The following is a 27,054-nucleotide window of genomic DNA, read 5'->3' on the forward strand; positions in this document are numbered from 1 at the left end:
GCGTTCTGATAAATATGCGATCACCTTTTAATTTAAACGAATTTTGTTACTATGATGTAAGAAAGTATTTGTGTGGTCAAAAACAGATATGGTGTACCACTTTTAAAACGAAACTTCTTAAATCATATCCAAGACAGTGGTACACCGAGTCTGTTCTACATAACTATTATAAGATTTGATCTCTAATTAAAACAACTTTTACAATTAAATTTTTATTTCATTCCTGCCATCATCATGACAAAGTATGGGCCAATTCACACCGGATCGGCAGCGGCCGGCAGCGGCGCGAAGAGGCACGGCGAGGCGCGGCGAGGCGAGGCGAGTCGCGGCGAGGCCGGCAGAGACGGCTCGCGTCGCCGCGGGCGGCCGCTGGCGGCCGCGAGCTACCTTCAGAGCGCCGCACAGTGGATCGAAAATCGAGTTTCATAGACATAGGAACTTGAATTTCCAGATGTCATTTTTTTGGGCTGAAATATGTTTTCCTAGTTGTTATTACATAATAAAATGTAAAAAGACTCATCTACGTGTAATAATAAGGGAGTAATAATTTTTTTAAGAAATTTTAGTATGGAGCCGACATGAAAAATGAGCATAATATCTCTGGAATCGCATGGTTGTCCGTTATATCCTCACACACTATTATAGTACTAATTATTACTCACATTTTGGCATATTTTGTATTACGGCACCATTTGTACTTTATTTTGGTTAATTAAAAACTGTCCATTGGTACTTTATTTTGGTTAATTAAAAACTTAATTCAAATAGAAGGAAGAAAGAAATTATTATGGTGATATAATGTATCAACCCTCTCTTTTTCCAGTGTCCCCAGTAACAATTTAAAACTTCCAGCTGAATTAAATTAAATTGTCTGGAACTACTTGACATATTCTAATGTTTTTTTGTTAAATGATCAATGTTCTTTACTTTCATAAAAAAATTGTAACTCCCTTATTATTACACGTAGCTGCGTCTTTTTACATTTTATTATGTAATAACAACTAGGAGACCATATTTCAGCCCAAAAAAATGACATCTGGAAATTCAAGTTCTTATGTCTATGATACTCGATTTTCGATCCACTGTGCACCGCGCCTCCGTCGGCGGAAAGTGCTCGCGGCACCTCGCGACGCCTCGAGGCGCCTCGCGACGACGCGCGCGGTCGCGGGAAGCCGCGAGCACTTTCCGCCGACGGTCGCGCGGCGCCGCGCGGCGCCTCGAGCCCTTTTTGAAGTTTTTAAGCGATACTAGTAGTTATAAGTATGTAAATAAAGTTTAAAATTATTTCACACTAAAAGTGCTCTTCGCGCCGCTGCCGATCCGGTGTGAATTGGGCCTATGACGTACAAATCAGTCCATTCTATCTGAATTCTAATGTATAAAAATCTAAACATAACAAAATAGAAACAATTTTTGGAATATCGACGCCTATTGAGTACACTAATAATATGAATTGCACAGAGCCAATATCCTTCTTAACTTAAATAAATACACGGTATAAAATCGTTTAACATTAAAAATACTTTTACCTTATTAGAGATTACTATAATAAATGATATGCTGATGGTTTTCAAAAATACTGTTTATATATAAACAACAACGAACTTACATTACAGTAATTGACAAATTTATTTTTAATAAATCGGAACTTTAGAGAATATCACACATTCAATAATTTTGACATTAGGCTCATTTGATTATTATTTGAATACTTAAGTCTTAGTGAGCCCATTTTATGTGCGAGGGTAAAACTAGACTACAATAAAACTGTCGCCTGCCGATAATGATGTCGAAAAACGAACGATTTTAAGGCACAGTGTATGAGTGGTTATTAAAATTAACTTATCTACTTACTATCCTAATACGATCAGACAATAGGTTACAAACTTTTAGATTTTCGAATCGACTTAGGCACTGCGAATCAGGCCCTTGAGTCACTCGAGTCATGATAATAGCCTAGGTGTTGGCAAATTCTACAGTGAAACATTGATAAAAGAAGAAGAAAATCTGTCACCGGTTGTCCGACGTGGGGAGGGGGCGTGGTCAAGCTGCGGCGCGCGCGTGTTCTGCGGCGCGGAGGTGCGGCACGTTGCGCTGCAGGTGCGCCGTCAGTAGCGCCTCGTACTCCTCGCGGTGCTTCGTGTAGTGCTGCACGTGCGGGGAGCGGTCCCAGCACTGCCACGTGCACTGTAATAAATTGGGACATCATATTATGCATACACAAAACATTTTAACACTATGTCAGAATAAGCTGCAGACATTCTTATGCTAAGTACTCACATACGGTTTTACTCGATAGTTTTACTCCAAATTGAGCAAAAACCACCGTGTGGACCGCAAAACTCCAGCTCGAAGGCTCGCATCGAGCCGGCTCGATGTTTCCTTCAAAATTACTCGACGCGAGCCGTCAAGCTTTACTCCAGCGTGTAGACATGACTTCGAGTGGCGCGAGTCGCCCGAGAAGGTCGACTCGCGCCACTCGAAGTCACGTCCACACGCTTACTTACTTGAACTTAGTTGAACAGACATCTTTTGGCTGGAACGGTTCGATCAATAGGTACTGAACGGCGAGCTTACTCGATAGAGTAATGCTGAATGTGTGGACGAAAGCCCAAGGCGCGAGTTTTGCTCGACGTGATTGCTCGATCGAGTAAAAACGTATGTGAGTACTTAGCATTAAAGGCTACTACTTAGCATTAATATAAAACATGAAACGTACTTAGCATTAATATAAAACATGAAACAAATATACTATACCGTACGGTCATTTACAGCGGCGTGCACAGGAATCTGACACAGGGTAAGCAGTGTAGTCGGTACTTGGTTACTAACAAAGTCTAACCTTTAATGGTATTACTAACTGCATAATAAATCCAGGCAACAAACTACAAATACTAATTTCCAGATTGTTATCACGGCCTATATATATGGTCAGAAAAAAATCTTAATAGCGCGATCTAGCTTACGCCGACAACGCAGCTAGCGACATCTATTGATAACATTGTGAACTTATTACTTTTAACAGTCACAAAAACTTTTTCTTTTATATAGATTTTTAGCATAGCCAACAGAACGTTCCGATGTAAATATCATGTAGATGCAAGATTTCTGCCACCTCAAATATCTTATAGAAATCAAAAAACGCACTTCTTAATATTAAACTGTTAAATGTACTTAAGTACTTGAAACTTTCAAATTAATGTTAAAATGAAAAAATCTTAGAAAACTATCTAGTAAATATACTGGCGCAACCAAAAATAATAATATGTAACAGACAACAGTGCTCAATCACATGAAAAAAAAACCGGCCAAGTGCGAGTCGGACTCGCGCACCGAGGGTTCCGTACAAACCTGCAAGGTTTACAAAGTTCGTTCATTACGACAATCGAGTCATAACTATGGTATTTTTATTGCAAAATGAAATTCATAACAAAATTTAAGGTTTTCGGAATTTTTCCTTTATGTGTGCTATAAAACGTTGCATCATGCCAAATTTCAAGATTCTAGGTCGACTGGAAGTACCCTTTAGGTTTTGATTCCCTTGCGAGTACTTGCGAGTTTCAAAATATGCAGCTTAAATTGCTGTTTCTTTTGATTGCGTTGACATAGAAGTTTGATTTTGTTACAGCTTAAAGGTATTATAGACTTGAGTATTTGGTATGAATTTCAATTTAATACCTCTACGCGTTTATGAGGAAATGGGTAGTAAGTTTAAAATTATTAAAAAAATATATATTATGTGATGTAACTAAAAATTTATGGTTTTCGTAATTTTTCCTTTATCTACGCTATAAGACGTTGCTTCGTACCAAATTTCAAGATTCTGAGTTCACGGGAAGCACCCTGTAGGTTTTGATTCCCTTGCAAGTGTCGAAAATTTGCGGCATAAACGGCTGTATCTTTTGATTGCGTTGGCTTAGAAGTTTGATTTTTTCACAGCTTCAAGGGACAGTAGACTTGAGTAATTGATATAAATTTCAGCTTCATACCTCCACGCGTTCCTGAGAAAAAGGGTCTTGACAGACGGACGGACGGACAGACGGACAACAAAGTGATCCTATAAGGGTTCCGTTTTTTCCTTTTGAGGTACGGAACCCTAAAAAGCAAATGGCCTTGAATGGCCTTCCAAAACACAAACATTTCTGCTATGTAAACAAATGATAACCTTACTAAACAAGAATGCATAATGTGCCATACGTAATTAATTAATTAGATTTCCGTCTATTATTTTTACTCGGATTATAGGCAACGAACATTATCCGATAACTCCCGAGCGCCGCGCGCCGGCGCCGGCCAAGCCGTCGGCGGTCGGCCGCACCTCCAGTGATGCCAACTCTTCAAAAAAATTGCCCCTAAAGCAGCTTAAAAACCCACTGAATTTCAATCAGAACTCCCCAACTAGAATTCAAATATAATTTATCACTTGGGGTGCTTTCCACTAAGAGATCAAAACGCTGAAAATACTACTTCAGCCGACCGAAATTGTTGTGGTCGCGGCGAAAACGTCACTCATGGCGTCATTTTTATATAAAAATAGTACTAAAGACGAAATAAATATACATTTTTGCTTCAAAAATTTTACGCCCAAGAATATCCCTAAATATTTAACTCCCTTAAATACTCTTTGTATATTTATTTTTCCCTACTAAAAGTGGGAAATCCCTATAGCTGGCAACACTGCTGGGCTCTGCCGCAGGACTTTCAGTACAAATATTCATGTTTGTGTGCGTTGACGAACTGTGTACTAGGGTGGAGCGATAATGTATGAAGAATTTTTTTTTTTTTTAATGGCATAGCAATAGAAAGTTGCTCTTTAATGAGTAAATTCTGCATACAAAATATAGTTTACTTGTCATGATGTTATGAGGTGCCCCAACCCAATTGAAAATTCGAAAAATACGAATTTTTTGAAAACATTGGTTTAGTTTTGACAAATAGTATTTTTCTATATTTGCTGTTCCTTGTAAAAAAAAAAACTACATTGTAATACGTTAAATAAAAGTCTGATGCCTTAGCCAAGACCTTTTCTTTATCGCTTTTCTATAGAATCGCCGATCAAAATGTATGAAATTGACTTAAAAATTCGCGAATATGACGTTGACTTTCGACTCGTCTAATGTCAATTCTATACATTTTGATCGACGATTCTATAAAGAATCGATAAAGAAAAGGTCTTGACTACAGGCTCTGGTTGGTGGTATCAGTATTTTATCGAGAAAATTTAAATATTTATGATATATTATCAAGGAATGATTATCAGAAAAAAGGAGATTGTTTGGTATTAAATTGTTTTTTTTTATTTCACAATTAGGCATTTCAAACAAAAAACTACTTTAATAGTTTGTTAATTACTTCTTTCATAAAACGAATAACATCTCCTTTGAAAATATATTCACAACTGTACCATCACAGCCACCTTTTCTGCCATCAAAATAAATTCTGCGTATACTTTTACATTTGCGATCTGCATCGTGTGTGCTGATCTGTTTTTCATAATTTCTCATCGCATTTTTAACGATCAGTGACAGCACTAGAATCCTTTGATATAATAATACCAACAATCAACATCTTTTAACACAGATAAAGAAGCAGATAAAGCTATAATAGCAGCTGCTCTGTCAGAGACTCAGGTACGATCGCATACGAGAGCTAATGATAGAAAATTGAATGTCTTTTTCTTGGGTGGCTGAGCAGCTACTTATTTTGGCGATTGATTAGCTTTTAGAAGCTACAAGAAGAAGCTACAATCGCTGGAACTCGTTCTTTCGGTTGTTAAGTCATCATGCAAAGAACGAGAACAAGACGTCTGGTTAGGATCTATTATTTCTTTGTTACAAAGTCATTCTTTGTCTTGTATTTTTATTTTCTTCATATTTTTTAGCCGCATTTAAATCTACACGGCCTATCATCATTTTTCTTGCAGTTCTTTAATCAAGTAAATAATATACTTCTTTTTTTGGGAAGCGACGCTTTTCGCCAGATATGTAAAATTTCCGTAGCCAGTCTTTGGGATACATCATGAACTGTCGGCTCTTTTGTTGTTTTGTCCAGCTTTGATTCATATTAATTAATAATTATGTAATTTTTATAAAAGAAATATGAGTTGGTAGTTGAGAAACTGGTAACTTCTCCGATAAACCAAAAACGGGATAACATGTCCCTTTTCGTGTTTTGACGACATATTATGACTGTAATAAAGAGAAATACTAGGTATAAATTATATCGAAAATAGTATTTTATCAACAATAAGTGAACAGGAATTTAAAAATATTACTTACAGGAGTTTATTTTCTTGTGGGTAGTGCTTAAAATCACTGTTTCTCACAAGCAGAATTACAATAATAGCGCACACTTTATGGCGTTCAGACAACGATTGAAAAGTGCAATGAAATCACTTCTCCTGCCTCAATCTCCCCATCTATCTAATCAATATTCAAGCTTAAACAGTTACGAACGTAACGGAATACACATAATATAATTCAGCGTTAATTTGGCAATATTAGAAGTTGATGGTTTTTGACAAAGTTTTTCGAATTTCTCTAAAGTTCATGACGTTGGGGGCACCTCTAAATTTATTATGATCTAAATAAAATTTTGTACGTGTATTTGTGAACAGTAAGAGCAACTTTTTATAGGTATGCCGAAACGAATATCAAAAAAAAACATTTTTCGCTCCACCCTACTGTGTACGGACACGAAAATCTTAACGCACACATAAGCCTAGGGTCGCGCGCGGGCTGCATGCCTTGACCTTGAGCCATACCGTCGCGTTCGCACTTTGCACCTTCGATGCTATTTTATAAATTTAGGCGTTTTAAATGTTTTCATTTTTATTTTTTTCTACTAATATTTAATAATTAACGTCATGAGTCATCTAAAACGTACGAAAGTTAAATTCAAATATCTGTCAATGGCAAGTAATGCACTGCATTTCTGCCTTCAAGGAGTGCTCGCCCATGGTCATTTACAAGTTTGATTTTGACCATAGTTTGAGAAATTTATTTAAACCATAGTTATAGCACAAAGTCGACGACCTGTTCGGCAGCAAATAACAAAAAACATGTACCTAAACCTTCCATATTATTGGTTTTACCGTTTTGCGTAACATTGTTTAGGCCTTTAGGGTATTCGGTACAAAGTGATCAATCCGTCGCCGCCTGGAACGTCTCATGTGGTATGACAGTACTCACGTTGACGCCCATCTTCAGCCAGGAGTCGTAGACGGCGCGGTTGCTGCGCTCGTCGCCGACGGGGTCGCTGGCGGACAGCAGGAAGAGCGCGGGCGCGTGGCACAGGTTCGTGTGGAACAGCTGCGATGAGCGGATGTAGTGCACCGTCGCCGCCGCGTGGAACGTCTTCATATGGTACCTGGAAGTTTATTTATATGTGCTGTATATTTGAGGAGACTTTCTGGTAGTTTCCCATTTTTTTTTCGTGAGGAGGTAAAATACAACAGCTATCTCCTATCGCCCCCAACGGAGAGCAGCAGGGGCATGTCGGGCTCTTTCGGCTAAGTTTCTAGTAGTATCCTAGTTTGGCAGTACGAGATCGACAGTATCCTTCGCACACAGAAACCTCTCATATCTGGTAGACATTTGCTATTTGGAGTGTATTGCATCTTGCAAGTTGTCGACCCCTAGGCCGTGTTCATATAAACTTTTTTTTAAATCTTTATTTAATGAGCTTATTCATGCTGAATGTCGCTTGTATACCTTTTTTTCCAAATTTACGTTTTATAAAATATGTATTTCACTGAAGATATCGCTCTGTTTTTTAAGCTAATACACTTTCTATAATACAAATAAGCATAATAGAATTTCTATTAGAACTTCCATTTCAATGGAAATAGTAAATGACAAGATTTGTTAGTCAGTTCCGAAAGGAAACACTCAAATCAAACCTACCTATCTAGGCTATTTTTATTTTAAATTTTTTTATATTTTTATTACTATTTTTATTTTATATTAAAAGCCTTACAATATTATTCGTGATCATTTCGTGATTCATAGCACGCGCAATACGCGTGGTCGGTGTAATGACCGGTAACGTTTTTTGTATCAAACAGGTGCACGTGGTCACGCCATGATCGCGTGATCACTATCAAAATTGTGGGCTCTTATGATAATCGTTTATTAATCAACATATCAGTCGTGAGCACGTGCCACGTGGTAATGAAATATAAACAATGTTATCTTGGATTATATTTTTATTTTTAAAATATTAGTTAATTAGCTACCTATCTTATACCCTAGTAATTTTTAGATATTTCTCTGCATTTTGGATTTTGTATCGTCGCGAAAAGAGTTACATTGTTAAAAAAACATCTAGAGATGTATAATTATAATTTATTTTTTGGGGATACCCTCAGCCTTTTTTGTCTTATTTTACTTAAATTTATTTTAAGATACATGGAAAATTTACAGGTAGTGTTACAATAAAATTAAATAATTAAAACCAGCCAAGTGCGTGTCGGGCCAAGCGCAATATGGGTTCCGTAGTACCGCTAGTTTTTGAAAAATTTTGTATGGTCAATGAATATGTACATTTATAACGTGTTTTACACTACTAACAACATCATTTCAAATAAATTTGAACGAAAAGTTCCTTTATATACTTCTCCGAATACATTTTTTTGTTGATCGACTATAATTACTCAATAACTTATGAAGTCTTCTTAGCCGTGATAGTTTTCCTTTTAAATTCAGCATATTTCCTACTCCCGTCAATTTTTTCACATTTCCAGAAACAACCGTTTAGCTGGTAGAAGGGGGGGGGCACTGGACTCTAACGATTTTTTCCACTTTAAAACTGAATATTTCACAAATAAATCGGAAAATGATCTATGAATACGCTATAATAATATTTTTAAAAACCTATCCAACGACACCCCACACGATGGGGTGGGCGCGAAAAAAAAATTCATCCCCGCTTGATGTGTAGGGGAGGTACCGTAAATAAAATATATTTTAAGATTTTATGTACCATTTTGTAGGTATCATTAATTTGTAGGTCCTATAGTCTCTGAGCAAAACCGCGGACGGACAGACAGACAGACAGACAGACAGACGGACAGACGGACCGACAGACCGAAACTATGAGGGTTCTTGTTGACTACGGAACCCTAAATACCCTTCCATATAATAAAAGAGCCAATAGGCTACTTGACCTACGTTTTTTCTGTATGCTAATCGCTTCTTAATCATTCATTTTCACAGAAAAAACTAATATTTTAATATTTACACAGTAGAAACCCATAAAAATGTTGATTGAAAAATATGCCTTATAAATGGCGCCGAAAACACTGTCCGCCATAGTGTAACGTCATACGTTTTGTTTATGTGCTGTACGAGTTTAAAAATGCCCAAAAATTATAAAAGAACTAGCTGTTGCCCGCGACTTCGTCCGCGTGGACTTTAGCTTAAGTATAAAAGTTCCCGTACATCCATTGAGTCGTTTACGAGCAAATCAGAAAAGTATATTGTGTGAGAACCGCACATTTTTCCGGGACAAAAAACATTTCTTGTCCCAGATTCAAATTAGTATCTCCAATCTCCATGCCAAATTTCATCAAAATAGATTAAACAGTTTAGGCGAGAATCATCAAAGTTTATTGTGCGGGAACCGTATATTTTCCGGGATAAAAAGTATCCCTTGTCCTTTCCCGAGACTGAAAGTATTGCCATACTAAATTTCATCAAAATCTATTGAATAGTTTACGCGCAAATCATAAAAGTATATTGTGCAGTAACCGTACATTTTTCCGGGACAAAATGTATCCTATGTTCTTTTTCGGGACTCAAAGTATCTTTATATACCAAATTTCAGCAAAATTGGTCCAGCCGTTTACGCGTGATGTCGTGACCACGCGAAATAAAACGTTCCGAGCAGCTTCGCCCGCGTAAATTAGATATTTCACAGACAAATTAGTCCACAAAAAATAGCCTATGATCCTTCACGTGGTCTACTTCTTATTTGTGTCAAATAACAGAAAAATTGCTCCAGTAGTTCGTGAGATAAGCCCTTTTAAATAATTTCCCCCATTTTTTCACATTTTCCTCTACTTCTTCGCTCCTATTAGTCTTAGCGTAATAAAATATAGCCTATAGCCTTCCTCGATAAATGGGCTATCTAACACTGAAAGAATTTTTCAAATCGAACCAGTAGTTTCTGAGATAAGCGCGTTCAAATAAGATCTTTCAAATAATTTCCCCCCGTTTTTTCCACACTTTCCTCTATTTCTGCGCTCCTATTAGTATTAGCGTGATAAAATATAGCCTATAGCCTTCCTCGATAAATGGGCTATCTAACACTGAAAGAATTTTTCAAATCGGACCAGTAGTTCCTGAGATTAGCGCGTTCAAACAAACAAACAAACTCTTCCCAATTATAATATTAGTATAGATTAAATAAGAAATTAGAAATCATTTGTAATGTTGAAAACTTTTGGAGAAAAGTTTTGGCCATTTCATTTCCCGTCTACAATAAATGGAGATAATAATATATAAAACTGATGTTTTATTTGAATTATTCAAGAAAATATATTTTACAAATCTTTCTACGCTTATTCTTATTATGTACAAATAAACTTACATATAACGAGCGCGATAAATAAAAGATATTAAATTACGAGTCTGATGACGTCACATCCAAATCGGAAATACCGCAAAAGCGTTTTCGTCAGTACAAATCCTATTTTCATAAAATCATATTTTCAAATCGACTTTATCAATTTTTATTTGATGATAAGGGTGAAATACGGTTTCGTATGCCAAATTCTACTGGAAATATGCATTTGTTCAATGAGATTGAATATAGGTCAAGTAGCCTATTAAAAGTTTTCACTAATAGTCTTACCTGACTATTGCGGGTAAATTGAAAAAATTATGGTACTCTTTTTATATACGAGTAATAGCATCTAGGCTAGTGATCCGATGTAAATGAATGAGGAGTTAATTGGATTCGGGCGTCGAGCGTGCATCGCGTAATCCGATTATAGTTGTATTTTATAGTTTGTGCGTTTTATGATGATATGGGTGACACATAATAATTGACAATAATATGGAAGTTACCTAAAAAAATTAATCGATAATTTAAAAATATCGAATCACTTCGTAAAGGAATTGTAATCGAAATTATCGATTTCGTACTGACGTTTCATAGTGGTGCCGGCGATTTAAAATGGCCGCCCTTTTTATCGATTTGATTTCGATTCAACAGTGTCAATCTCTATTGGCATAAGTTCCGTTTCATGCATCTGACATTTTTCAAATATTTTCGTAACAATAATTTTATACTCCTATTTCACAGTTAATAATATAATTTTATATTAATAAGTTAAAAAACTCGGGCACCATCAGATATGACAAGCTAATTATATTCCGCAAAAGTTCTGAGGAAACAAATACCAAAAAAAGAACACTTACATTATCGCCAGACAACAACCACAATCCCTCGCAAGCCGAACCAAAAACCTCTGTAAACAAAAAGAACAAAACCTACGTCGCATTAAGGAGGACGTCCAGCGTATCAGAAGGAACTTCGAAACCAGGAATACTTAACTAACTATATATATATATATATATATATATATATATATATATATATATATATATATATATATAATAAAAATTGCAATAGCCTTCCCAACGATACACTTAACTCACGCAACGAATAGCAATCAGACAACCCCTCTCATTCAAAACTCAAGCTATTAGAAAAAAGAACTAAAGGTAAAAATACATAATATTATCTTCCAAGCCGGCCGGTCACCGAGGAAGATCAAGACCAAAACCCTCTAAGGATTATACACCAAACCCATTCAAGCACACAACTATCGCCACAGACATCTGAATCGTCCAATTGTATAGAGAATAATAGAAACGAGCTCTACATTATAACCTACAACGTCAGAACTCTATCAACATACGAGCGCTTGATAGAGTTTAATGAAGCCATCCAAGAAATAAAATTTGACATAATAGGACTGTGTGAGGTAAGACATATCGGCACCCAGATAGAAGAATACGAAAATTTCATATTATGCTATACTGGGCTCACACCCGGAAAATATGGAGTAGGATTCATAATAAATAAAAGACACAAAGATTGCATTGACAGCTATACAGGTCTCAGTGATACAGTAGCACTGTTAAACCTGACTATTGAAGGGATGCGCATGTCCTTTATTCAAGTATATGCACCAACAGAAGCAGCTAGTGAGGAGGAGATTAGCTCATTTTATCAGCAGGTTAACAAAGCCATCGACCTAGCCTACAACAATCATCTCGTAATGGGTGACTTCAACGCCAGCCAGAAAAAGATGAAAAACTGATAACGAAAAATTATGGCTATGGGGAAAGAAACCAAAGAGGTCAGAGATTAATCGACTTCGCCCTCGAACATAAACTAGCAATCCTAAACACCTTTTTTCGTAAAAAGCCTAAACAGAGATGGACATGGCGGTCACCGAATGGATTACATAAAAATGAATTAGATTTTATACTGTCAAATAACCCTGGATTATGTCAAAATATAGAGGTCCTAAACGTAAGCTTTCCATCTGACCACAGACCAGTTAGAGCTACTCTAGTAATGAGTACAACACAAAAAAAAGGCGTGCGGGCTACAATAATAAAAGGCACTTGTCACTAAAAACTGAACAAGAAATAACAAGATACAAACAAAACATCTTAGATCATGTGCAAAATTTGACTCATTGTGTAGAAAAAACATCTGTACAAGCATATTACAATATTTTACTTAAAGCTATATCCCAAAGCTTACAAGACGCCCGTATACCTAAAGAAACAGCAAAAACGACACACAAAATTTTGCATGAACGCACGTTAGCTCTCATAAAGAGAAGGCAGGAATTGCACCGTACGAAAAATAAAACAAGAGCAATGAAAAACGAGTTAAAAGCCTTATACAAACTAATAAGCAAATACATAAAGCTCGACTACAAGAACTACAGATTAAAGACGTTTGAATTCCATTTGAAACAAACAGGAAGCTCAAAAAAACCTCTGAAAGAGCTACGAACAAATAAAGGTTGGATAGATAGCTTAAACAGCAACGGCATGTTGGTTAAAAATCGAAAAGATATCATTCATACAGCAACAGAGTTTTACAAAAATCTATACAGTGCCAGAACAAACGAATATAGCAACCACAAATACTGTACAAATGAAACCAACTTTAAAAATATTCCACCCATATCAGAAAACGAAGTAACCGAGACAATTAAAAGGCTAAAAATAGACAAAAGCCCAGGGCCGGACGGCATCACCAATGAAGCCATAAAGATTGCTTGCCAACACCTTACTCCACCCTTAACTTGCCTTTTTAACAAAATATTAGAAACAGCTTCAGCTGTTTCTAATATTTTGTATATTAGAAATATTTTGTATATTAGAAACATTATTAACGGTATTTCAATACCGTCACAGTGGAAAGAGTCAGAGATTATTTTGATTTACAAAAAAGGAAATACAAAAGATATTGCAAATTACAGACCGATAAGCCTTCTCTCTTGTCTCTACAATTATTAACAACAGAATTAGCAGGACGCTGGAAGCAAAACAACCGATCGAACAAGCTGGTTTTCGAAAAAGTTTCTCAACGATTGACCACATACATACGTTGGAACTCATAATGGAAAAATATCAGGAAAAACAAAGAAGTCTCTACATAGCGTTCATCGATTATAAAAAGGCCTTCGACTCTGTATCACACTCTAGTATATGGACTGCTCTACAGGACCAGGGAGTTCACCCAAAATATATAGAATTAATCAAAAATATTTATAATAATAGCGTAGCGAGAATAAAGTTGGAAACCACTGGACCTACATTTGCTGTAAAAAGAGGGGTAAAACAAGGAGACCCCCTATCCCCAAAATTATTTATATCGGTCCTAGAATCAATAATAAAGAATTTAAAATGGGAAAAAATGGGACTCAACATCAAAGGGAATTATGTATGTCACCTGCGTTTTGCAGATGATTTGGTTCTGTTATCGGAAACGAGCACACAACTCCAATCCTTGATCGACTCCTTAAACACGGCTAGCAAACATGTGGGACTAGAAATGAATCTAACAAAAACAATGATCATGACAAACAGCTCAAAATACAGAAATATATCAATAGACGACGAAACTCTACAATACACTGATACGTACACATACCTAGGAAAACTAATTGGATTCGACAGAAAACTAAACGAATTGGAAGTAGAGCGAAGAGCGCAAAATACGTGGAACTGAATGAATACTGGTCGCTCAGCGAGATATTTATCCATAAGTATAAAAACAAAAGCGATGAATACCTGCCTCCTACCCTGCCTGACCTACGCGTGTCAAACTTGGAAATTCTCTAACAAAATTAAAAACAAGATTACCACCTGCCAACGCGGCATCAGAAAAATACAAAAAATCCGCCACTCCAACATAAGGAAAATAACAAAAGCGAAAGATGCCTTAACCTACGCTAGAAAATTAAAATGGAAGTGGGCAGGACACGTAGCGAGGCTAGAGGACGACCGATGGACTAGCAGGATAGCTAAATGGGCTGGCCCGTATGGTAAACGTCTCCAAGGCAGACCACATGCGAGATGGGAGGATGAAATAATAAAAATAGCCGGCCGCTCCTGGCCAACAGTTGCTCGAGATAGAGAAAAATGGAATTCTTTAGAGGAGGCCTTCACCTTCAACTGAGAGGGGTTCTTGCAGAGAAAAAAAAAGTTACATTAACATTAATTAAGTAATTAACAGTAGAGTAGTATAGTTAGTTAATAGTCGCAAGTAAATTAAAAGTAGTTTTGATATTTTATAGTCATTATTATTTATTACCACTGTTTGTAAACTTTTATTTTAACATTAGCTCTATTCTATCACATTTGTATCATAGCAAGAAATAAAAGGCTTTTTATTTTTATTTTATTTATTATTAATAAGTTAGCATTTAGCAACTTTTCATTTTTATTCATTTACAATTATAGGAAACATTTGTTTTTGTAGATGGAATATAATTTATTATATTCAGATTTTTTTTGTTTTCTTGTAAAAAAAACCGTAGCAAAGAATATGAGAACTGTCACCCATATCATCTTAAAACGCACAAACTATAGTTCACACAGACGATACTCACTCCATATAAGCCTTGAGTGTCTTCTGCATGATCTTGTTCTTAGGGAACACAGCTGCTGGCACTCCTATCGTGATCTCCGTGACGTCGGCCGCGCTGTCCCACGTCTGCGCCGCCACGCGGTCCAGCACTGGCTGGTAGCTGCAGAAAACCAAACAATCCTATTATTCAAGTGGTCGGGTACTATGGACGCCCTCTGATGTTCTCTCTTAAAGACGAATGAAGCCCTGATGGTTGAGACTTGAGATAGCGGACCGCTAACCGACAAGCCAAGAATCGTTTTAGCTTAAAGTTAGACTTGACCACATAATAAACCATTGTGTTGTTTTACATAGAAGATTAATACGGTATATTGCTTTCAAATCTTATTGCTGAAAATTGATGCTTGGGATCTGTTCAACCATACCAACCGAGGAACCTACTACTACTCAAAGCGCCGCACATTCCCTAAATCATATGTCTCCCAAGTCCCAGGTCTGAACTGTGTAGTTTTATCGTTATGCCGCCTCTCCACATAGGTAAGCGCATTCGCCAACGCGCTGGCGGCGCGCTCGCCAACGGGCTTGTGAGTAATCCACACGCTTGCGACAAGTGTCCTTTGATGCTACCGACACCGCGCGGCAAGCTCGCAAGCGCGCCGGCCAACGTTCAAATAATACCCTACCGCCAATGTGTCAACGCCCGTTCTACATATTGGGCCAGTGGCTGGGCCAGCGCATTCGCCAACGCGATTGCCTATGTGAAGCGCCGGCATTACGTGTAGCAAGACCAATATAAGCCCACTCACAGGTCCTTGTTGTCGATGACGTGCGCGCAAACCTCGCCCCAGATGTAGCCGCCAACGGAGAAGCCGTGTATCACCAGCGGCTGCTCATTGTCGTTCGCCGCCAGGAACTTTATCAGGTCGCCCGCGACCAGCTGCGAAGCAGATATTTGGTTGTTTTTTTCTATAAAATTAGGGGCAAATGAAAAAACTGGTCACCTGATCGAAATCATCTACAGTCGCCCATGGAATCACACCATCACCTTTTAAGAGGACTGTACCCCAGTTTAAATATGTAACATTAATACAGCTTCGATTCAGTTTGGATCCTTTCGAAACTCAAAGTGTTATTCTCATACACGTGAAACAAGCGTTACAGGATGCATTTTTAAGTTTTGACCTCCTGAATTGATGTTCTCATTTTACTCCCTAAGTTAAAGAACCGTCAATCAATTTTAAGAGCTTTGACCAATCAGAACGCTTTTGATTGTTTTTTATTTTATTTAAATATTTAATGTGAATACCATTTTGTAGTTTCATTTTTAGGGTTCCGTACCCAAAGGGTAAAAACGGAACCCTATTACTGAGACTTCGATGTCTGTCCGTCTGTCTGTCTCCAGGCTGTAACTCAAGAACGGTAATAGCTAGAGAGTTGAAATTTTCACAGATTATGTATATCTATTGCCGCTATAACAACAAATACTAAAAACAAAATAAAGTTAATATTTAAGGGGGGCTCCCATACAACAAATGTGATTTTTTGGCCTTTTTTGCTCTATATTAATCAGGGTCCCCGTAAGGGCTTCTGGCGCCCGTGTGCAAAAAAAAAGATTTTGGCGCCCTTTTAGGCGAATTTTTTGGGTCCTTGGTTTTGGCGCCCATAATGATGGCGATTTGGCGCCCCTAGAGGATGGCGCCCGTGTGCATTGCACACATTGCACATAATATGGTAGCGGGGGCCCTGATATTAATAATGGCAACAGGTAGGTACTTGAATTTTTCTCAAAGTTCTTAGTTATATGTGTACTTTTAATATTAAAATAAAATAAAAATTATGGTGGGCTTCCATACAATAAACACAATTTTTGGCCAAATTTTGCTCTATAATGATACGGAACCCTTCGTGCGCGAGTCCGACTCGCACTTGGCCGTTTTTAATATTGACGTGATGAAAGTGCGTAGTTCGATTTTGTAATGTCGGAGCCATCCAGTCTTAGGTCAACTCACCTCGGTTATCGGCCCAATTAGCTATTGAATACAAACCTTTATTTGCATATACAATTAGTCTGAATGCAACACGACATATTGCCAACGCTCGTATGGCATGAGTCAAGGATTCAAGGTTAAAATGATCAATAGAAATATTATTGTTTATCACAACGTATTATGCTGATTAGGCTATGCAACGTGAATCTATACTAATATTATAAATGCGAAAGTATCTCTGTCTGTCTGTCTGTCTCGCTTTCACGCCAAAACTACCGAACCGATTGTAATGAAATTTTGTATACAGATAGTCTAAAGCCTGAGAAAGGACATAGGCTACTTTTTTATTGGAAAAAAGGGTTGTAAGGGGGTGAAAATACGAAAATTTGTTCAAATTAAGTTAGTTCCAAAAATTCATACTAGATGGCGCCGTGCGTGTCTTACATCGCGCTAACGCTTGCCCAACATCTTTCTATAAGAGGTGGTATCATCATACCTTCGAGTTCCGATTTTTTTCGATTGTTATTTCTTTTTTACGTTATTTAATAAGTCAGTACTATACTATATTATATACAGTGACGTAACCTTAAACCTATCAATGATAAATAGTTTATGGGTAAAGTTGTAATTTGGCATAAAATATAAAGTTTAATTTAAAAAAATGAAATATTATGTGCACACTGCACAGCTGTTTTGATTTAAGGGGTACCAGGGTTTTTTTTATAAAAGCTTTTGACACCAATTTTGTTGACATCGCGCGCTATAAACTGAAGTCATCGCGGACGAAGTCGCGGGCAACAGCTAGTTGATAATAAGCATACAAGTTTACAATGAGCAAAAACTATCTCTTGGTGCTCACGCGTAACACAAAAAAATCGGCCAAGTGCGAGTCGGACTCGCGCACCAAGGGTTCCGTACCGTTATAGAGCGAAAGTAGGGAAAAAAATGTTTTTTGTATGGGATAAATAATTTTATTAAAGTACAAATATAATTAATATTATTGTGAGTATTTTGAGTGGGCCAGCTGCTACCGTTTGTTGTATGGGAGCCCGCCTTAAATATTTATTTTATTTTGTTTTTAGTATTTGTTGTTATAGCGGCAACAGAAATATACAATCTGTGAAAATTTCAGAAGTCTAGCTATAGCAATTCTAGAGTAACAGCCTGGAGACAGACGGACAGACATCGAAGTCTCAGTAATAGGGCCCCGTTTTTACCCTTTGGGTACGGAACCCTAAAAAGCGTAACTGATCGCGCAGCACATTTGTACATTGACCAATCACTACCTACTTGTCGTTAAATTGTTATGAGTTATGACATTTACTCACGCGATAAAAGCTTGATAGCAAATGAAAAAAGATCATCGACAACTTTACAGTCGAACGAGGATCGAAGGTTAGAGAATCGCGCACCTAATTTGTCTGAAATTCAGCAAATGTACCTGAGAGCCCTTCATGGGCCACATGAGCTGCCACGGCGTGCAAGACACGGAGAGCACGTCGAAACCCCTCCCCAGGTACAGGTTGGCGTACTTCATCACGTGCTTCTGCCGCGCTAGCAGCCAGTTAATCATGATGCAAGTCGGTCGAGACGTCTGCTTGTCCATTCTGCATTTAAAAAAAGTGGTGTTTCTGCGATCCATCCAAGGCTTTTGGTTGTGTCGAACTTATAACGTCTGTTAGGAAGCTAAGAACTTTTCAGGCCATTGTGGCTTTAACGTTGCACAATGAGTTCTTATTTGAGTAACAGAACTTAAAAGTTTCAAGAGTAACGGAAAAGTATTTTCTAGGGCAAGAATAGATCCAGGAGTACTTTAGAGTTACATTTCAAGACTTTTTCTTTTTCGTGTGTACATAAATGATTTTTTTATTATCTAAAAATACCTTAAAAGTAGTATTGTTTGCTGATGATATAAGTATTACGAAGATTTGTCTTTGAAATTATTGAATTCTTCATACAGAGTGTGAAGGTAAATATTGTACAGAACCGCTTGCATGGATTTCACAAAGTAATAAATGAATTTTTGTACAGATTAAAAGTCGTTTATATCATGACCATATTATGAACATAATTTGCCGTGTTCATATCATTTCGTATATTTATTATACGCAATTAGAAATTGTATGCAAATATAGAGATAAGACAAATGCAAAGTACAAAACTTTAGATTACGCATACAATAATTTACTTTACCAAAGTCCATTTTGTGGTCTCTAGTCAAGCTATCACGAATACATTAATGTACAAAATGAATCATATGATACAGTAAAAAGATTCATACTGATGCATAATTTAAATTTTAGTGTCTATTTGTTGTCAGCAATCAGCATCATTTTCATTACCATAAATATTTTATTACATTTGATTATGTATCTAAACACTAAAATTTAAAATGTTTTAAAATTCATACTGGTGCATAACTTAAATTTTAGTGTGTGTTGTGTAACATACAAAATGTTGTCTGCATCATTTGCGTTACCATAAATATTTTCATTACATTTGGATAAGTAAACATTGAGCTGTTTATTTATTATAATATATGTAACTACTGCATTAATTCATCTAGTATAATATTTTATTAATCGTAGACTACGAATAATAAAATACCTATGTAATATGTATATTTTAAATAGATGAAGTGGGTACGGTATTATGTAGTTCTAACATAAACTTTCTGTTACTTCTAGTTGCTTAAACAATGTAATGATGATGCTAGTATGCTAGTATGCTGCTAGTATGAACTCGAAGTGACCGTTGTGCAATGCTAGTATTGTGGTTACGTAGGAAAGCTGGCCTAATGAACATACATGTACTATACATACTTAAATCATTATAATATCTACTGGCTATCTACTAGTCATCTGATTTTCTTGTGCCTACTTTAAGTTATGCAAAAGTCAGTTTTTGTACTCTGAACACGGTCGTAACTTCTTTATGGTCTTTTAACTTCTGTGACCCATTCGGCCATTCTCGTTTTTCGGTTCGATGACAAATCTGTCTCGGTTCTCGATAGGTCCGAGATTTAAGTCATAAAAACTCTCTCAGACGCAAACGGGAGACGAGAACCGTTACCGTGTAATATCTAAAGACTCGCCAGGCCAGTACTGGTACCTACTGGTTATATATTTAGTATTTACGCAGGAAGGCTTTGATGTTTGTATGTGTATATCCCACCAAAATTTGATAAGTCTGCGGAAGACTAGGAAAAAGCATTTCACTCGACATTCCCGCATTCGATGACGTATGTTCGATTTCCAACTATGTTATATATTAGTACAGCACATAGTTCTATTTCAAATATTCTGTGCCCTTAATTTTTAGAGTCCTTTCGAAATCGTTACAACATAGACGAAAGCGAAACTTTTACAACTTTAAAATTTAAATTCCAACGACCTCTTTAACATCACTCACTTCATGGTTTTGGGGTCTGTGGTGATCTTAGTCTTGTCGTTGCTGATGAACTGCATGTTCTTGGTGATGTCCTGTGTGTGCGCATTTCGGTCCCATATGAGCGCGACCGGCGCGCACCGCAGCATGGGCCGGATGAGTGCCTGAAACGGATGGCATTTCACTATGACGCCTGAAAAACATTATGTAATGGCAAATCTTTACCTAGCTAGGCAAAGGTCGCAGTGAATTTAGAAATTCGTAAGACCTACAAGCTGTGCATCTTTTTTACTCTCAAGCGGTGAACCCCATAACTGTTGTCTCTTTTACTCTCACGAGCTGCTGTTGCTTTAAACTTTCAAACTTTTTGTTCCGTCGGCGGGATTCGAACCCGCTACCCCCTTGAGCCACCAAAGCAATCAACTTAGGGATAGGGAAGGAACAGATTTTAGAAGTAACGGCCGCGCTACACCGGAATGGCAGCGGCGAGGCGAGCACTTTCAGTGTCATAATATGATTTTAAACTTTATCTTCATTATTGTAATACATAGTATCGCTTGAGAATTCGCGGCCACGAGCGGCCATGGGGGGCCGTAGACTTCTCAAGCGATATTTATGTATGTATTACAATAATGAAGATAAAGTTTAAAATCATATGACACTGAAAGTGCTCGCCTCGCCGCTGCCATTCCGGTGTAGCGCGGCCGTTACTTCTAAAATCTGTACAATCGACCATTCAGCCACAGAAGTCGACTAGAAAGGATTGGTCAATGTACCAAGTTCAACGTCCTTCGCGACTGTAATATTAGACATAGTTATAACGTGGAAATATTTTGATTGTACTATCTGCTGCAGAGGGCAGATAGCATTATTATGCAACGTATTTCAAAACTAGGTCAAATATATTTTATCTGTGTTAAACAAATGCACCAGACCTAAGTGATCACAATTTTGTAAGCATAACTTGTATACATTTTCAAACAGAAGTTCAAATCAAATAGTAGAAGGAACAGAGTACACCACCAAAGTAGTACCTGTACACCACAGACCACAGTTCGTCCGAACTCCGAACAAGAAGTTCGCCATTTGAAAGTCTTATTAGGGTGCGTTTCCACCCAAGCTGAGCTAAGCTGCGTAGCGTGGAATGTGTTGTGGTTTTTGAGAACTAATAGAATTATTGCTCCATTTGCATAACCTCGCTCAGGGCAAGGATCTCAAAAAACACATAACTCGCAATGCTATGCTTTGCTCAGCTTCAGTAGAATCGCAGCCTGAAGCTCTCTGTACGCATTGGACCAACAGTGGGCTAAAGCCATGAACCTGTGCATTGGGCCAAAATGTAGTATGGAATCTCACTCCAAACTTATGGCTAAGTAGGCCCAATGCGCTGGCTCAATGCGTTGGCTTTTAACATTAGTCGAATATTAAGTTTCTCGACAAAGACTGTCCGACAAGCAATACTCGCGTGGGATGATAATAATGAAGGAAATGAAGGTGTAAATTGCGCACTGCTAGCACATAGGCAAACTGTAGCAATGAAATGTACATAATATTTAAGTACTATTTGCTATTACGGGAAGGTCAGAGTAATCGGTCTGCACTCTGCCCTCTGCAGTTTGACAGCGCGAATGTGGGCCAAACGCGTGTGGATGCCAGAAAACACGTTCAGTAGTTGCGACTTGCGACTACCGCTAATCATACTCTAAACCAAGGGTGGCCAACCTTTTAGACACTTTTTTTTTTTAAATTTTTGTTCCCCCGTACATAACACAGGACCATGACTACTCTTTTTACTTATTACATTTTATTAATTTGTTTATATTATTTACTAACGTTTGGGCCGAAATTCAGAAGTAGAATTTTACCCCGGGCCGCACTACCAAATTTTATGTATATATGTATACTCGTAGTGGAATGAAAGTCAAAATCGGATACTAATTTTTCCTATTAGAACTTAGTTTGATCTTTTATTTTAAAAGTAAAAGAAAAGAAGTGTTTGTTTGCTTTTTATAGTAGGTATGATAAGGTAATTTTAGTATTAACTTTTTTTACTTTAAAAAAATGTGCTCGGCTACGCGGGCCACAGCCCACAAGGTAACAGACGGCGGGCCGCGTGTTGGCCACCCTTGCTCTAAACCTTACACCATGCTAATATTATAAATGCGAAAGTGTGTGTCTGTCTGTCTGTCTGTCGGGTAACAGACGCACTTCACGCTCAAACCACTGAAACTGAAAATAGATATTAGATATTATATTGTGTAGTGTTTTGATATTAAAGATGGACACGCCTACTTAGGGAGTAGGGGTGCTTGGAGTGGTCGCTCGACTTCGGTCTGATGATCACTTCTACACCAGCCGTCACCAGAGTACTAGTGTCCAGTTATACGTTATTTCTGTGTTTAATTCACTCGCCCAGACATTGTACATACTGTACATACTGTACATATTGAAAGAATTGAAGAATAACACTTTATATTTTATTATTTTATTTAAAACAAGCGAGAAGGATTTGCGTTGCATAATGCATTGATTCGCTCTGCTCGCTAATAGGTAATATTACAACATAATAAATAGTACTTTACAACTCCGTAAATATGAATAGGAGTCGCATTTTCGGGAGTAATTATACAGGGTGTAACAAAAACAAGTGATAATACTCTAGGGTGTGTACGTGTTCCTTGTAGAGAGTTCACTGTGAAAGTAGCAGCGCTGAAAGACCAAAATTTTTTTTCACTTTTGTATGGGGAAACTCGTGACGCTCGGGCCCTTGCCCATACAAAAGTGAAAAAAAATGTTCGTCTTTCAGAGCTGCTACTTTCACAGTGAACTCTCTACAAGGAACACGTACACACCCTAAAGTATTATCACTCGTTTTTGTTACACACTGTATAACCCGAAGTTATTAGTCATTAAGTAGTACCTTAGGGCTAGGGTGAGATACCTTAGGGCTTCCTAAAGTTAGTAAATGCTAGGTATTTATTACCTAAGTCCTAACCATTAACCAACACATTAGGTGTACCGCGTACTACTTCTCGATGTTATTAGTACAGTCTGTAGGCTACAGAAATAAACTGTACTAAAATGGATACTATAAATCTGCCGACGACTGCTCATGTTTTTAGTGCAGGAATATCAATATTACCATTGCAATATCGACGTCTAATCCCATGTAACCGTGGTGACCAGATACGATATCGTTTAAAAATGGAACGGAATCAATTAATTGCATGCCGTTTCTAATGCGTCACTGCGCAGGCGCATAGCACGTGATCGCAGTCGTCAAGTGCAACAATATTATGCAGTATGATGTACCGCGGAAAAGTACAACATGCCTACAATGTTTCCCGTATAGATATAAGAAAGCGATAGATATGAAATTAGTAAGAACGAAATGTACTTCTGTACACGAGTATAAACATTCACACGCCTACACCCATACTAATATTATAAAATGGGAAAGTGTGTCTGTCTGTTTGTAGTTTGTACCTCTTCACGTCCATACCGCTGAACCGATTTTGCTGAAATTGGTATGGAGGTACTTTGAGTACCGGGAAAGGACATAGGATACTTTTTATCCCGGAAAAATGTACGGTTCCCGCGCGATAAATGAATTTTGGAGCAACTTTAACGTCTCCATTTAGAAAACTAGCAAGACTGCCTACATAAATGGACAGAGGCATAAACAAACCCCATAAAAGTTAGCAAAGAGACACCACAGAATAAATCTGCCTTACTCTTACTCACTTCACTTCCCCCTTTCATGAAAAATCAAAAAATCCTCGTTAAAAAGGTTGTAGGCTGGAAAATGTGGAGTATCATAATATCAGTTGTTTAGTATCGTGAATATTTAATATCACTTTGAAGTCAATTAGATAAGGAAATCATGTGTCAATTTACAGGTATAATATAAATAAAATTAATTGACTGACTGTGTACATCAGCAGTGGATTTTGATCAAATTCTAACATATTTTTTTTACAATTGAAGGAGATTTTCTATGGTCTATGGTTTGAGCCGGCAGTGCAATTTATGTTTAGCACTTTAGCATTGAACTTGACACTCCAACAACATGAAAATAACATTTAACTGCAGCTGCTGCATTACTAAACTCATGATTCCAGGAAATGTTTATTGCTATAGCCTATAGTCAATTTTATTTTGGTTTTTAACCTTTACAACTGGATTGATTGGTTGTGACCCTTTAGATTGGAGTTCAAACATCAACATTTCATACATTATGATTGTTACTCACATTGCCATTGCTATGCATCATTTTCTTCCCATTGTTGATGGCTGCAGAGAAGGCAGTCCTGCAGGGATTCATCTGTAAAAAAAATATTAAAAAATAAGAAACTTTTTAAATAAAATTAAGGCAATGCCTCATTAACTAAGTATATATGAATAAAGAAGAAAAGAAAACAGAAAAAAAAATCTTTTGTTGGTCGAAGAATTTAACAAAATGGGTTAAGATTTAAGAATAAACATATTTTATTTACACACATTGATAAGTAACCTTGACATATCAAGGTTACTTATCAATGTGTGAGAATGAATAGCATTTAATTATAATAGTTAAGTGATTATAAGAAATTTCAAATTATTACTTTATAGCTAAGAAAAACATCACTCCAAGTCCAAAGCCATCCAAAGCTTATGAAAGGATCATAGATTTTTTTTTTATGAAATAAGGGGGCAAACAAGCAAACGGGTCACCTGATGGAAAGCAACTTCCGTCGCCCATGGACACTCGCACCATCAGAAGAGCTGCATGTGCGTTGCAGGCCTTTTAAGAGGGAATAGGGTAATAGGGGAGGGTAGGGAAGGGAAGGGAATAGGGGAGGGTAGGAAAGGGAATAGGGTAGGGGATTGGGCCTCCGGTTAACTCACTCACTCGGCGAAACACAGCGCAAGCGCTGTTTCATGCCGGTTTTCTGTGAGAACGTGGTATTTATCCGGTCGAGCCGGCCCATTCGTGCCGAAGCATGGCTCTCCCACGTATAGATATAATAATCCTAGTGTTTAAAGCAAAATATGGCAATGACCATATTTGACCTTTGCAATTTATTTGACCAAATAAAATGACATCTACTGTTAGAGTCTATTTGCTAAGCTCTACAATGTCTGGCACAAACTTTTTTGGCTCAACTCATGCATATAGTAAGTGGCGTGATGTCGGCTGGTAGAGCTAAATATATTCCATTGAGCTTATTATGTTGTGTACCATACTGTATAGTCACAATATAAAGTACACAGTGGACTATCAATAGACTGTCTGAATCAGGTGCATTACATCACATTAGTGAGATTTGGTATAACTAATATTAGGAAAATAATACAGTACTAGTTACTACATTGCACACATGTAAAGTTAGGGAAGGGAGAAAGGGTTCAATTTAAGGACATGTCAGAGTTACACTACTGTGATGCAGTGTTCATGTATGCACAACTGAACCTAGTGCTGCAAATTATGCTATTTATAGAACATCTCTGATTATGATGATATGATAGAGGAACAAGCTAGTTGTTTAGCATGTGTGAATTAAATATTTTTTTAATACTAAAATATAATGAAGGTATCCATTGGTATCAAAATAATAATTCCTTGCATTGCAAGGCTGAATTAAAAGTAAAGTACTACTAGGTAATAAGTAAAGAAGTTTACTTATTTAGAATGTTAGTAATATATTTTTAACCTTTCAGTAATTCGTTTATTACAAATAGAGTATACACAATAGTTTATTGGAAAGGATTTGTGTGCAGTGTTTCAAATAAATAGTTTAGCCCAAAATAGTTTAATGATTTTAGATCAAAAATGTTGTCTACTTATTACGATAAATAGGTTACAATGTTTAGCTTGTTTAGAAGATTTTAAGTTAATCTTGAGATGCAGGTATTGATACGGTACGGTAACGGTAAAAGTGAAACGAGTATGAGTAAAAAATGCAACTTACTTTGTACGGATTTCCACAGGTGATAACTGTTGATCAAAATCGCACCGCTTACTTCCTAATAGAGCATATTCTATGCAACAACACAAAAGATCGCCACTATTAGACCCACTTCTACAAAGATCAATAAGCCGTGGGCAAGAATCTTGTAAGTGGGTAATCACCGGTAGGCTAGTTTTCTACAGAAAAAGCTAGTTGTAGAGTTGTTGTATTTTCGATATAGATTTTCACCGACAATCTACGCGCCCGTCTACGATTAAAATTATATCAGAAATAAATATTTTAGAACTCCACGCGCGGATACGACGACTCGAGCTTGCGGACGACGATTGCAGTGTGGCCAGGCAAAAATGAAAAACGCTATCACAATAAAAATGTATCTAAAAAATATATTTTTTAGGTTTTTCATTTAGCACTATTTCCAAAAAAGAGCTGCTTGGAGAAAATTTACTGAGACATGCTACAGCTACAAGTATCTATCGCCTTAGCAATAGAATTATGTGCTATTTTTTTGTCTTGAACGCGGAAAAATGTTTCAAACTTGGCAATATTTTTATTCTGTCAAGCTCATGTCAACTGTCAAGCCAAAACGTCAAACCCATATG

At 37.2% G+C, this 27,054-nt stretch overlaps 1 protein-coding gene and 1 long non-coding RNA gene across 2 annotated transcripts; one reads left to right on the forward strand and one right to left on the reverse strand.

The window, feature by feature from the left end:
• The first annotated feature begins 64 nt into the window (after nt 1-64).
• Nucleotides 65-23,174, forward strand: LOC121726485. The gene is made up of 4 exons (XR_006035540.1): nt 65-75; nt 1,437-1,566; nt 9,577-9,584; nt 23,164-23,174. It is a non-coding gene; the product is annotated as an uncharacterized LOC121726485 (long non-coding RNA).
• On the reverse strand, nt 1,801-26,777 carry LOC121726483. The gene is made up of 8 exons (XM_042113873.1): nt 26,453-26,777; nt 24,754-24,825; nt 20,526-20,665; nt 18,556-18,721; nt 15,933-16,063; nt 15,149-15,286; nt 7,191-7,368; nt 1,801-2,187 (listed from the first exon to the last, which is right to left on the reverse strand). The coding sequence occupies exons 2-8, from the start codon at nt 24,823-24,825 to the stop codon at nt 2,044-2,046; spliced, it is 969 nt and encodes a 322-aa protein (XP_041969807.1). The 5' UTR covers nt 26,453-26,777; the 3' UTR covers nt 1,801-2,043.
• Nucleotides 26,778-27,054: the final 277 nt, after the last annotated feature.

The sequence above is a fragment of the Aricia agestis genome, chromosome 4 (genome assembly GCF_905147365.1).
Source record: "Aricia agestis chromosome 4, ilAriAges1.1, whole genome shotgun sequence".
Lineage (NCBI taxonomy): Eukaryota > Metazoa > Arthropoda > Insecta > Lepidoptera > Lycaenidae > Aricia > Aricia agestis.